General features: G+C 40.6%; 1 protein-coding gene across 2 annotated transcripts; it reads left to right on the top strand.

The window, feature by feature from the left end:
* Window positions 1–1,023: 1,023 nt before the first annotated feature.
* Window positions 1,024–10,692, top strand: fbxo8 (F-box protein 8). 2 transcript variants are annotated; one of them, XM_085408969.1, is made up of 8 exons: window positions 1,024–1,280; window positions 2,100–2,202; window positions 3,016–3,099; window positions 4,380–4,524; window positions 4,636–4,762; window positions 7,154–7,272; window positions 7,755–7,951; window positions 9,898–10,692. In XM_085408969.1, the coding sequence occupies exons 2-8, from the start codon at window positions 2,100–2,102 to the stop codon at window positions 10,083–10,085; spliced, it is 963 nt and encodes a 320-aa protein (XP_085265095.1). In that variant the 5' UTR covers window positions 1,024–1,280; the 3' UTR covers window positions 10,086–10,692. The 2 variants fall into 2 exon arrangements, with proteins under 2 accessions (XP_085265095.1, XP_085265096.1); XM_085408970.1 differs by lacking the exon at window positions 1,024–1,280 and adding an exon at window positions 1,494–1,637.
* Window positions 10,693–14,387: the final 3,695 nt, after the last annotated feature.

Genomic DNA, 14,387 nt, shown 5'->3' with positions numbered 1-14,387 from the left:
CATGATTTAACTGAGCAACCACATTCTCAAACTTCAATTCCCTGTTAGTATCCATTTCTACACTCGATATTCTTCTTTGATTGACTTATTTCCGGCAGCTAATAAGCACACGTTCTATTGTTTCTATAGCATTACACCGATTACATAAACCAGCTAGATGTTTCCCCATGTTGAAAGGAGTGCCATTCAAAGAGCAATGACCTGTTCTTATTCTATTTATTATTATCCCCTCCGGCCTACTTATTCCTCTGTCTTGTAACTCCAACTGTATTTTATACAGTTACCTTTTACCTCATTACTCCACACCATTTTTCATAATGTACTATTTTCCAAACTAATATATCTACTAAAATATCTACTCTTGTAATAGCTTCCTTAGCCAGCTTATCTGCTCTTTTGTTACGCTAAATACATACATACATACAATTCTACACCACATATACTAAAAACTAAATTGATGTTCTTTTTTGAAATCTTGATATTTTATTTTATAATTCAGGAGCCACTACTGCTACACCAGTTGTTTCAGTTTTTGGCTCTTTCGATCCATCTGTATAAATCTGCAAGTAATCACTCTACTTGATCTCTACTCTGTTATAAAATTCTTAACAAATATCTGTTATATTTCTTCTCTTTTTAATATCTGATGTCTACAGTTGTGTATTTCCATGGGTCCTAATTCTGTGCTATATACTTGAAATACTCTACCAACCCACCCAAAACTATTTTTTAATCCTTTCATTTTTCCAAAACACTTTCTTAACAGGATGACGCTTATTATGAGCTTTCAGGTGTATCCAATAATTAACCATTAACCACTGTCCCCTGATCCGACTTGTAAAGCAGGCTGATTGGCTCTTGGGTCTGTGCGCGTTGCCTACGTCATGCAATAAGTTGACGTCAGTGACGCAGACGCTGGTTCTGCTTTTGTTTTTTTTGTTTTTAAAGCTTATTTATCACATTCATGTTAAATACGTAAACTTTAATCCACTGATAAAGACAAACCGGGGGAAGACACATTTTCTTTCGATTCAACCTTTTTTGTCTATATGACGCGATACAAAAGGTGGGAGGGCCGACAGGAAGAAGAGAGTGGAAACATAATTCAGTTGGTAGACTCCTGTATTGAAGGGCTCTGCTGAACCGGAGGACCTGTTGTTCTGTTGTTATCTGTACTCGGCTTAATGAAATTACTGCAGTATCCGTTTGATAATAAGGAACTCGCGCTTCCAGCTGTCATTGTGCGCAGGTCAGGTTGTCAGAGGAATCATTGAAGTCAGGTTGGTAGCGCCACTTACGTTTCTGTGACGAACTCATATGTTCTTTAATATGTAAATAAAGAGAACGCATTTGTGTCCTCGGTGCACTTAAACTATCTTGGTAGGCTAACTTGATGAATTGAAAGACTAGCATAAGAGTGAAAGACAGTTCAACCAATGGGTTAAGAGGTTCAATGCTACTGTGATTTTGTGGCCAGTGGTATTGAAGGGAGGGCGGGTCTGCAAGTCAAACTACCGTGCTGGCTGGAACTTCCAGCGTTGATGTTTACAACAGTGTAATGGAAGTTGTTTATGTAAAACAGCTGACGTTTGACCGGCCTTCAGACTAGCCGCTGTCTCCTTGCTGTTGGCACGCAGGTACCGAACAAGCCAAATTTGAAGCTAGTTAGCAGCATGTGTGCTCTGTGGATCTGACAGTGTTTGCTAAATGTAGGCCTGTGTCGGTGATCGTTATTTATTCTGAAGCAGTTAGAGTGCTGTCAGATTCTGGTGGCTGCGTAGGCTTTTTAATACATGAAACGGGACACAGCGGCTCATTACTTTGCTTCAGTCTTAACCCTTTATAATCTCGATTTTTTAATAACCAGGTTTGATCTAAAAAGTATGACCCCTGTTCATAAAGTAAATGGTCAAATGTTGCCTCGAACAGTGCTCACTGTATACATCCATTGATCATGTATTTAATGTCATGTCAAAGTATGCAAAGAAGAAACATGCGTGTACAAAAAAAGATGTAGTCTACTACTTTATTTTTCACACAGGTAAGTGGAAATGTAGCATATTCCTTTATATCATCTAAGTGTCTCCCTCCTGTTACAGATGGGTCAGGCACTGTGGAGGCTGCCTCCCAGACAACAGCAGCAGCTTCAGGAAGAGCTCGCTGATCGACTGGCTGAGAGAGGAGGGGGACGACAGGAGCAAGGTACTCTGCTTCAGAGCAGGAAACAGAATTGACTTGGAAATGATGGAAATTCTATATTTCACTGAAATTTTGAAACTGAAACGTTCTGGTGTAATTTATATAAATATTCCCGGTGTTAGACTGCAATCCAGGGTGCGGCGTCATTTATAGATGTAGCCAAGTTCTCTGAATGATATAGATTTAAATTACTATCTCCTATTTGTAATAGTTTTATATGTGAAGATAATGAATCAAAAATATACATTTTCTTCCGCTCAGTCCAGGGTCATGGGGTGGGGATGCTGTCACAGCTGTAACAGGGGAAGAGCAGGGGCTCACCCTGCACATGTCACTGATCTGTCAAGGCTAACACAGACAGATAACCTGTCACACTCATGGCCGATTTAAATTCACTAATTACACGTCTTTCGAGTGTGGCCAGAGAGGGGAACATGCAGACTCCACACAGAAAGGGCTCCTGGATTCAAACCAACGGCTTTCTTCCTGTGAAGTGATGGTGCTAACCACCACACCGCTGGACAGCCCTAAAGTCAGCATATATTTATTTATTCCTAAATCTGTATATATTATTAAGCATTAATGAGTTTCTTATGCCATGTACAGTAATTACACATGCTGTCATTTGAACTGACAGCTAACTGCATTTATCCTCTCCTCTTTAGGTTTATTTTTAACTTTTGGCAGTTTCTACCAAATCCACTGAAAACAATTAACCAGTGGTGAAGCTTAGAGTCAGAAAATGATTCATTTTTCTCCTCGAGGTGAATTTCAATGTCTGCGACTGAATAGAAAAACATTTTCTTCTTTACCCAGGGAGAGATGCAGGCTCGCAGAAAAGAGCTCCACAGCACTGCTATCGGCCTGACATCTATCATCTGCTGAGAACACGCAGTGGCGGTATAAACATACAAACACACACGATGCAATCTGTATTAACAATTCATGCCTGTCGGGAATCCAAACATCTGTGACCATGTCCCCAGGGAGGAAAAAGTCCTTCATTCTCGTTTACTTACATTTGGGCTTCACTTCTCTTCACTTTCACTATGAAATAATCCACTCAGTGAGATCATGTGAGATAAGGATTTCTAAACTAAAACAAGGAAATAGGTTTCTGTAGCATCCTGTCCTTTGAGGCTCCATTTTTGTTTGTGTGTTTGTTACATTGTCCATTCCACACATCAGTCGGGTCCCCCTCTGACACGATCGTGCTTGGGTAAAAACTTGTGATGCACATGTACTAACTTGTTATGTTGTAAACTGTTTGGAAGAGGGACAGCTTTACTGAATAAAACCATGCTGATCGCATCTTGCAGACATCTGCTCTGTCAGTTGATTGCACCACTTGATAAACCTAACTAAACAAGAAACAATCAAACAGTGTCAGTAACTACAGCTTGTTGGTCCAACATAAACTAATCAAAGTCTATTGGCAGCAACCAAACAACCCAATGACATCATACTCTGTACTAAACATGTAACTTTAGACACTTATTTCTTAAAGCCAACTTGACATATAATGTTAAATCGATGCCTTTATTAATGTAGTGTTTCATCTCCACTTCAGTACTGTTTAGTTGCTTCTTTTAACATTTTGTACATAATCAGAATAGCTGTAGTTAATAGGCTATTACTTTTGATTCATATGCAGGACGTTAAACCTAAGAAAGAGATAAATACTTTCATCCAACTTGATTATTAGCCACACAGAAAGGCTCCATCCGGGGTTTCAACCTGGATCTTGCCATTAGGTGAGGCTGGTGGGCTGTAACTATTCTATTGTAGGAAAGGATTGTATGCTGTCCGAAGGTTTCCAAGAAATTTGGGTGTAATTAGTGAGAGGCATAGCTGTTTGGCCATGAGTTCTGCCATGAGTTCTGCTTAGTAAATGAGTTTTTTAGCATGTACTTAAAATCAGGACAAAGTACGCGTACAGTGCTTCAAGTCAGTTTGCATTTTGAAGTCCTGGTACTGGGGTCTCTTAGTTGGCCCCGAGGTCTGAACACACTGCAGCTTAAGAAAATGTATGCAAATCGAAAAACAGAGCAAATTATGAAAACGTCTTCATCAATTTCACAGCTCATATGTTCTAAAAGCACGCAGTGCAACCAAATACAGAAAAATGCTACAACTAAATCTGAATACGTCTGTCTATTTTGTCTCTCCTTTTTTGGTAGGTAAGGAACCTCATGGTTTTATAGACTTGGAGATGCTGCCACCTGAACTGGGCATCACCATACTGTCATACCTGAATGCTACTGATCTGTGCCTGGCTGGATGTGTGTGGCAGGGTCTGGGAAATGATGAATATCTTTGGCAGGGGTAAGGCACTTCACCTCGGTTTTTTCTTGTGGTAATTACATTTTTACTAGAAGTGTTACAAATGTCTATGTTGTTGTTTTTTTTTTTAATAATCCATGTCAATTCCTCCAGTCTATGTAAGTCCACTTGGGGCCACTGCTCCATCTACAACAGAAGGCTTCCTGCTGGTTTCTCATATAGAAGACTATACCTACAGCTAGATGAAGGCAGCCTGACATTCAATGCTAACCCACAGGAGGTAATATATAAAGTTACACCCAGGATCTGTAGTAGAGACGCATCAACTGTGAATATTTCTTTTGTTTCCATCAAATCTCCTGCCAGCCAATATGTTAATTTTTCCAGGATTTCAGTGTAAGAACAAAATAACTTAATCCCCGTCCTTCACCTGACCTAATGATTTAGTCAAAGGGTCAGTATTGGTTGATGCGCACATCTGGATTTGGGGCATCTGCAGTCTGTTGTCTAAACCTTCAGTGATAACAGTTGATACAGTTATACACTGGAGGAAATAAGTATTTGATCCCCTGCTGAATTTGTAGGTTTGCTCACTTACAAATAAATGAATAGCATCTGTGTGAAGGGAAGCCAATGCAGGAGAAATATTTATCTCTCTTTCTGGTCCCTGTCAGTACTCCTGCTGGAACATTTTGGATCAATTGAAGGCTTTTCAAGGAGCTTTTAGTTTTTAGCAATAAATGCATGAACTAGTTTTTCAGCGTCACTCTGAGACAGGATATTTCTAACTTTAGAGATGTTGCACAAATGGAAGAAAGCAGTCTTACATATTTGTTTAATATGTGCGTTGAAGGACATGTCCTGGTCAAAAAGGACTCCAAGGTTCCTCACAGTGTTACTGGAGGCCAAGGTAATGCCATCCAGAGTAAGAATCTGCTTAGATACCATATTTCTAAGATTTTCAGGGCCGAGCACAATAACCTCAGTTTGATCTGAATTAAGAAGCAGAAAGTTAGCAGCCATCCAGGTCTTTATGTCTTTAAGACATTCCTGCAGTTTAACTCATTGGTGTGTGTTATCTGGCTTCATGGACAGATAGAGCTGGGTGTCATCTGCATAGCAGTGTAAATGTATGCTATGTCTTCTAATGATGCTGCCTAAGGGAAGCATGTATAATGTAAACAGAATTGGTCCTAGCACTGAACCCTGTGGAACTCCATTATTAACCTCAGTGTGTGAAGAGGACTCTCCATTTACATGCACAAACTGGAGTCTATTAGATAGATATGATACAAACCACTGCAGCACAGTACCTGTAATACCTACAGCATGTTCTAATCGCTCTAATAGGATATTATGGTCGACAGTATCGAACGCTGCACTGAGGTCTAGCAGGACAAGCACAGAGATGAGTCCACTGTCAGAGGCCATAAGAAGGTCATTTGTAACCTTCACTAAAGCTGTTTCTGTGCTGTGATGAGCTCTGAAACCTGACTGAAACTCTTCCAATAAACCATTCCTCTGCAGATGATCTGTTAGCTGTTTGACAACTACTCTTTCAAGGATGTTTGATATGAAAGGAGACTGACTTATGATTGGTGATGGCTAAAAAGTGGCTAAAAGTGATGGCTTTTTAACTACTGCCAGCTCGAAGGCCTGTGGTACATAACCAATTGAGTCGATAGGTTGATCATATTTAAGATCGAAGCATTAATTAATGGCAGGACTTCTTTGAGCAGTTTTGTAGGAATGGGGTCTAAAAGACACGTTGATGGTTTGGAGGAAGTAATTATTGAAGTTAACTCAGAAAGAAAAATCTCTAAATAAATATCAATGGTGCTGAAAGTAGCTGTAGATAATGTTACATCTGTGAGATGATTATGGGTAATTTTTTCTCGAATGGTCAAAATTGAGTTTGCGTTTTCCAACAGGGGTGGACAAGGCTAAGCATCAGGCTTTCAAATGAATGAAAACTCTGTTTAGGTCTTTGGTTGATCAACAAGCTAGAGTGGGAGATTGCTAGCATAACAAAATAAACTAGCAACCTGACTGCTCATTAGTTTGGTAACTCTTGTAGTTCAACAGCGCAAATGACGGCGCTGGGCTGGGGTCAGCATTTACTCAACGTTAGTGTCATTGTGGGTTATTGGCTAGCTTAGCTTTAGCATGCTGTCTGTGCAGGTGCATGTTGTGTTAGCAACATTGTGCTGTTGTTTCTGTCCTCAAATAGTCTCTACTTTACCATTGCGCTCGTGTCCCTTTGTGCGAAAAAAATCGAAGTAATGTCCGTATCCACACTATAAACTGTGCCACTATTTTCCTTTCCCCAACACACGGACTGAAATCAGCTAATCGTAGTGAGAGTGCAAGAACCAAGCTGTCGTTACACTGTCACCACGCCTATATAATAAATACTGCATGAAAATTGAGTGTTTTGTAGATTGGGAGACGCTGCCGCTCACAGTAAAAGAATTTGTCGGCTACAACTTGTAGTTTTCTCTTGGGAAGCATTTGTTTTAGAGCTGCCTCTCTGTTCGGCGGGCTTTCTGTGTCTGACCCTGAGACGCAGACGTCCCCCTTCCCTGAGTCGCTGAGTCAGTGTCTAGATTCTAACTTTAGTCCTACAAGTCTTTGCTATTTCAGAGCATCATTTTCCTCTTTGTGTTTGTAGGGTATCAGTTACTTCATGTCCAAAGGTATACTAGTGGATCACCCCACTGAGCTGGCAAAGTTTATTTTCTACACCAGACGGCTCAACTGGAAGATGCTAAGGATTTATCTGGATGAGAGGTTAATACACACACACACACACACACACACACACACACACACACACACACACACACACACACACACACACACACACACACACACACACACACCACTCTTCACTTGACATTCACAACAGTTTGTTAAGCTGAAAGGTTGACACTTGCAGTTCATAGGTCCATGAATGTTTAGAGACAGTCACATCATAATAGATTAGTTTGCAGTCCAGTGTGATGGTGCTCAGAGGGAAAATGTTTACCTACTGTGTCCAAATACATTTGGTCCTAACTATCCCCAAATATATAAATATGCCTTTACTGCTAACTATTAAATGTATTTTCATGTTAGTATAGATATTTTAATATGTTTGTCTGGAACAAGTCTCTCTTGTAAATGACAAATTGAATCTCAATGGGATAAATAAAGGTTAAATAAATAAAGATAGTATCTGTATGCTATTCTGTGACTGCAGCTTGTGTGACTGTATGTTTCTGTGTGGGCAGACGGGATGTCCTGGATGAGTTGGTGAAGCTCCATAACTTCAGTAACCAGTTTCTCCCCAATGCTCTGAGGGATTTCTTCAGACACATCCATGCGCCCGAGGAGAGAGGAGAATATCTGGAAACCCTTATTACCAAGTTCAGCCACAGGTTTTGTACCTGTAACCCTGGGCTTGTTCGAGAGCTGGGCCTCAGTCCTGGTTAGTACTTAGTGTTCCTGCTTTAAGTACAGGAGTTAACTTAAGTGTCACCAGTGTGTCTGGGCCTCGAGATGGCTCTTTGATAGAAGATAGTCTTCTTCCTCTTCAGCTGCTTCCTTTAGGGCTTGTCACATAGGATCATTTCACCGTATCCCTCGCATCCTCCTCTGTCCAACCAAGCCCGTGCATGTCCTCTCCTCTGTGGGCCTCCTCTTTTCTTCATGTCTGACAGCTCCAAATTCAACATCCTTTGTCCAATGTGTCCACTATCGCCTCTCTAAACATGCCCAAAACCATCTAATCCTTGCTTCTCTGAATTCATCTCCAAACCATTCATCATAGCAGGTCTCACTATCATCTTGTAAACCTTCCTTTTGTCACAAATCACCCTGACGTCCATCTCCACCCACTCCACCCTGCGTGCACTTGTTTACCTTTCTTGTGCGTCGCGTTAAACGGTTGACCCAGCATATTTAAATTCATCCCCTTTCACTCTTTCTGCTCTGTGTTCACCGTAGCACCCGCCTGCCTCTCACACACACAAGTGTATTCTGTCTTGCTCCTGCATAGCTCCACTGTTGCAAGCTCTCTTTCACCTGCTCTCATCTGCAAACATCAAAGTCCATGGAGACTCCTGCCTGACCTTATTTGCCAACTTGTCCATCACCATAGCAAACAAGAAGGGGCTCGGAGCTGATCCCTGATTTAATTCCACAACCACCTGGAATCCATCTGTCACTCCGACCGCACACCTCACCACTGTCTCACTTCCTTACTATCCTTCCCCAGCTGTTTATGCTTCTGATTTTCTGACTTCCTCATACACATTTCCTAGCAGCTCCATTTGACCCTCTCAAAGAACATCTCATTTGCATCTGTAGAGCTCTTTCTTGGCATGAAGATGGCTCACCAGCTTTATCCCTCTGTAGTTGCTGCACATCACTCTTGTTTTGGAAACACTGTACCCTTCCTCAGCCATCCTTTGTTAAATAGTCTGATCAAAAACTCCTCCAAAATAAGACACGGTACGTCATTTGAACGACCTGCCTTTCCACTCTTCATCTGCTTCATAGCGGCCCTGATTTTGTCTCATTCACTCTGTCCTCCATCCGCCCTCCTCTCTCTCATTTTCTGTGTTCATCATCTCCTTAAAGTACTCCTTTTATCTACTCAACACACTATCTTTACCTGTTAGCACATAGCCACTGCTATCCTTAATCTGCTGCACATCTTTTCCATCTTAATAATCTCTCTGCCTTGCCAGTCCAAGTCCTTTCATAATGTCCACCCTCACACACAACTCTCTGTAAAACCTTTTCTTTGGTGCTAGCATTAAAGAGATGCCCAGCAAACACTAAGATGCTAACATTCGTGGATATTTTGTTTTTGCCAGAACTGTTAAACTGATGTTGTCATTGACAGCGAACCGTCTTGTATTTGATTTCTGAAACAGATAAATGATAATAAGAGTAAAACTGGAAGCTTCAGTTTTTCGGATTCAGAAATGTCGAGGGAGTGTGATTTTCATCGTCCTGCTGTAGTAACAACAAACTGTAGTATGCAGACATGACATGAAAACCTCATTCACTGCCACATAATAAGGATGTCAGAAGGTTTTATTCTTTCCCTGCATTTACCAAAGGCTTTGTTAATGTCAGCAGAACACAGAGAAACCAATGCCTCTCTGGATTATTGCTAACTCGTCTGAACTGCTTGTGTGGTTAGGAATTGTAGCAGGATCAGTCTGACACTTTAGAGCCCAAGACTAGAGAGGGATGGATTACTGCCTTTTCATGGATGTGGTAATCTAACCACCTGTCCCCTCTGGAAAGTCTTGGAAACAAGAATGCTCTAGAGCTATTTAGTAGTAGAAATCACTCAGATTGACGAGTTTTTCCACTTTCTGTTCCTCTCTCCAATTCCAATCTGGTGCCTTCTCTCTGCAGATGCTGTGTATGTGCTGTGCTACAGCCTTATCTTGCTCTCCATCGACCTCACCAGCCCACACGTGAAAAACAAGATGTCCAAGAGGGAGTTTATCAGGAACACACGACGAGCAGCACACAATGTTTCGGATGACTTCGTAGGCCACCTCTACGATAACATATACCTGATCGGCCACGTTGCTGCGTAGCTCCAACTGTCAGCTGACCGTACTGCACTGAAAAAATAAGAACCGGCCTCGTGTCTAAAAGTATGGATCACCACAGAAATGGATTCGAACAACTTTTCACATCTAACGAGGAATACGACGGCTAAATCTTACTGGAAAGATCAGAAACAAATAAAATTGTCACTCCACTGCGAGAGACACTGCGCTACCAAAAATTAATGTTGACATGTGAAAGAACCTAATTTCTTTAAAACCCAGTCACTGCAGAGGAGGAGATTTGAAGCAGAGCCACGAAGACACTGCACTGATTGAAAGGGACTACTGACTGATGGTGGAGGAAGAGCAGGAAAAGCTTCGTCTTCAGTCTGTTTTCTGATGTCAGGGTAATTCTGCTGATTCCGTTTAGCTAAGCGCTGCTCGTCTCTCAGCTGCAGGACGAAGCCTGGCTCACTCTTGTTGGTAGTGACACACGAAATTAAATGGAGCTAACACAGTATCAAACATACCATCAGTTTAATAAGAAGATTAATTGTTAAGCAGTTGAGCCCATGCTATAAACAGTAGGCTTGATCAGCCGTATGGACACTATGGCTAGTAGATCAGTTGTAGACTGTTTTTGAAACTGCTTTGCTGAATAAGCCTAAATATGTCTCAAAACCCTCCGAACTATAATTTAACCACTGGGCTCTCATCCTGAGGCATAAGAGTCAGTACACATGAACACTAAACGATGCCATGTAACAGGGTTTTACCTGCAGTATCTGTAACAAACACAAGTTATGGAGGCTATAATACTACTGTGGCAACGCTGAAGTCAAACAGAGGATTCCTGCTGCAAGTCGGAAAGATTTTCTAATTATATTAATGAAAGAAAATTGAGAGACTCTATATCCACATGTAGTTTAAAATGAATGTGTGAGAATCTTGTTCTTGCAGGAGGGCTGCTGTTGTAAATTTTAAATATTGCAAATTGCAATACAGTTGATTGTTAGTAACAGCTAATAAACATGCATATCTTTAGTTACTTTTAGTTGAAAGTGAGTATGTGATTTAAGAAAACGTGTCATAGCAGTGGCTTGGTGGTGATGGAGATGGATGCTTATTAAGAGAAAAATAGCTCAAATCAAGTGTAGAAGGAGATAATGTTAGCCAAGAAAAGAGGAGTTTTATTGGGTCTTTGGGGATTTGCCTCCTGAACAGGGGTGGATGCCAGAACTCTGTAAATAATATTCATAACAGAGTATAACTATGATTTAGGGCGTTCATAAAACTTTGTCCTGAACAGAGTTTAGCCCAACTGCTACAGTTTAGTTTTATTTCCTGAACAAAAAAGTCTTCCACTTTGTTCTGTGACATTAATCACATGTAGTGTAATTCTGTTTTACAGTAACACCACAACCCCTGCAAAAGCAGTCCCATGCTTTCAGAGGTCAGTGAGAGTGAGTCGGTGCTCTCAAGTTTTATTTAGCTTTCTATTTATATAACTAGCTGCACGGTGTCTGAGCTGTTATTGATGGATTTGTAAGGTAACACTACAATAGGGAGGACATAGATTGATTGTGGATACAGATACTCATTCTACTTTTTACTAAAAGTAAAGTTTTAATCAGGTGACCTGAACCATCTTGTAGATGTGCTGCAATATGCTTCGGGTGCTGGGGGGCTTCCCATGATGCACGGAGCACTTCTTCTTCACTCACCTCTCTGTATTTAATTATGAGCAGTGATTAAACTCTGGTTCTCTCCTGTAGCGTGCTTCCTGTCCTGTCTCTCTCTGCTCTCTCTTCTTCTCTTTATTCCCCACCACAATACTCACTCTGTGCTCGTAGCTTCTAACAGCGAGTGCCAACAGCCAGAATGTAGCTGCAGCTAAAGGGATCACAGCGTTCACTTAATGTAACCATAGCAACAACACATTTTCTGTGGTTTAATTAAGGGTTTGATTTTATTTGATCACGGTGGGGGTATTGTAAAACAGTCAAAAGATACTGGTTTTGTTTTCTGTCCAACTCATTCTCTTCTTTAGATCATTATCACTCAGACATTTGACACGAATGTTTAAATTATGAAATCTTTATTGTTGTTTTTTTCTGTGTTCTTATGCTATGAAAGTCAAAATGCACTGAGAACTTGTTCCAAGGATGTGTCTTTATTTTCCTGACGAGTTTCAACCAAGGGAGAAACTTGTGGCATTCCCTCAGAGCAAGCGAGACAAGCAATGCTCCTCTTGTCTAAATTAAAACGTACGAAAGTAAAGCGATCTCTCTCCTTTAATATCAGACGTGCTGTCGTGAATCCTTATGCTATGCTAGCGTTCTCTGTGTCCATCTCGTTAACAACGACTGAAGCTGTGCAAAGCTGAGATGCCGGCAGCTGCTTTTCTGGTGAATTGCACATGCACAGCTAAATGCACTGAGATCAGTTACAACCTGTGCTTGGTGTGAAACTCAGCTAGCATTACCAAGTAAATGACATTAAGTGATTTATCAAAGTCACAGATGAGTTGCCACCTTAGCAGGCGTATAACAGAGTAGATGGAGTATGGAAAAGTATTTAATAACTTAAAAGTAAACCTCTTAATTCAGCAGATTTTAAAATTATTATTCATAAATTTTACCTTTAAAGAAATTTTTTTTTTTCCAGCGATACGTGAACCAATCATGAACCAGACACACATTGGGTTGTCAGACGTAGACTAATAGAAACCAAAAACCCAACAAACACTTACACAGCTATGAAAAACCTGATGGGGATCAGATAGGAGCAATGCTCCACGTTCTCAAGCTTTCTAATCGAGCAGCAAGCTGTCCGCAACTAATTAGCATTAAGAATAAATGAGAGAAGGGCGAGAACATGATAATGGGACTGACAATAAAAAATGCAACAGGACAGTGAGTGTACAAAGGCTCCGAGGTCACGTGCAACACGTCTTTGTGTATAAAAACTGGTGAGAACCAGAAAAGGTTAGGTTTAGATTCTGCAAGGTCGTCATTTTCTGTTAAGCAAAGCTCAGGCTTCAGTTAAAGTTAACCTTAGGATATGTGGTTGTTAAGTTCATGACTCATTACACCGGCTTCTTCCTCAAACTCAAAAATAACTGGAGTGTGTAAGAGTGTTCGTATTTGAGGTAAAACATTCAATCTCGACTCCAGATACTTGATGTGTGTGATTCAGAGACAGACGCAGAACAACCTGTCCCCTGCTGCTATTTGTTTTATGCATTGCAAATGATTAAAGATCGGGGGCTACAGACACATTCCCATCCATACATACATGTAGGCACACTTACTGCTGTGCATGTGTGACCATATTCATACAGTGCCAACACAACTGATTGCTAAAAGAAGGAACTTAATGTTGTCGTCAGCTGTGTTACTACTGGAAATGCTTGAAAATTGGACCCTTTTTAAAACGTGGATAATACAGCATTTAATTTACAGAGAGAATGAATTAGGAATTTGCACTATTTTTCATGAAATTAGTGTTTCAGTAATATGTCACTGAAAACACAAATGTACCCACATCAGCTGTAATATAAGCACATGGTTGTCTTGAACAGATGCGTATGACACTCTAAATTATTTTGTTTAAAGCCATGTTTACTTATTTTCGTATTACATGAGGCACTGAGTTTGTCAGACTCCAGTTATAGATTATACCTTTAGAAGGAAAGACATGTACAGATGATGTCAGATAATGTGACATCGTGTGGTGTAATGGCTCCGCTTTTGCTGATGATTTTGACCCAAACGTGTCTCGAGGCTTTGAAACGATCTGAAACTCAACTCCGTGGTGACATCTGCTGGCCAGTTTGGCTATCGCCACATCGTGATTATGCTGTCCGGTGAAACGATGATGCAGACAAGCCCAGTGCAGACTGTAATGATCAGTGTGGTTCATCAAGTATCTCCCTCTGTTAATATTTGTGTTGATCAAAAGAAATGAATTCATAAAGTAAAACATACAAGACTGTTGTGTTTACTGTAATAAGCACACAGGTTTCCAGCTGTTTACGGCTTCGTTTTTTGCTCACAGCTCTCAAACTTTGATTGATTTTTTATTACTTTTAAGTTTTCTGGGAGTTCCTGTCATCAGGTTTGTTCTACACACTCTCAAACAAAGCTACAAGCTGGCGTAGTGTGACTTTTTAATTATTTGCATAAATATACACACTACCAGTCAAACGTTTGGACACAGCTTCTCGTTCAGTGTTTTTTCTGTATTTTTGTGTAGATACAAACTGAAAACATCACATATATGAAGCAAGAAGCGCCTTGAGGCGACTTTTGTTGTGATGTGGCGCTATATAAATAAAACTGAATT

The sequence above is a fragment of the Rhamphochromis longiceps genome, linkage group LG6 (genome assembly GCF_057381845.1).
Source record: "Rhamphochromis longiceps isolate RC_006_pf linkage group LG6, R_longiceps_female_GT1.1, whole genome shotgun sequence".
NCBI lineage: Eukaryota > Metazoa > Chordata > Actinopteri > Cichliformes > Cichlidae > Rhamphochromis > Rhamphochromis longiceps.
The sequence above is the reverse complement of the archived record's forward strand: the minus strand, read 5'-3'. Positions and strand labels throughout refer to the sequence as shown.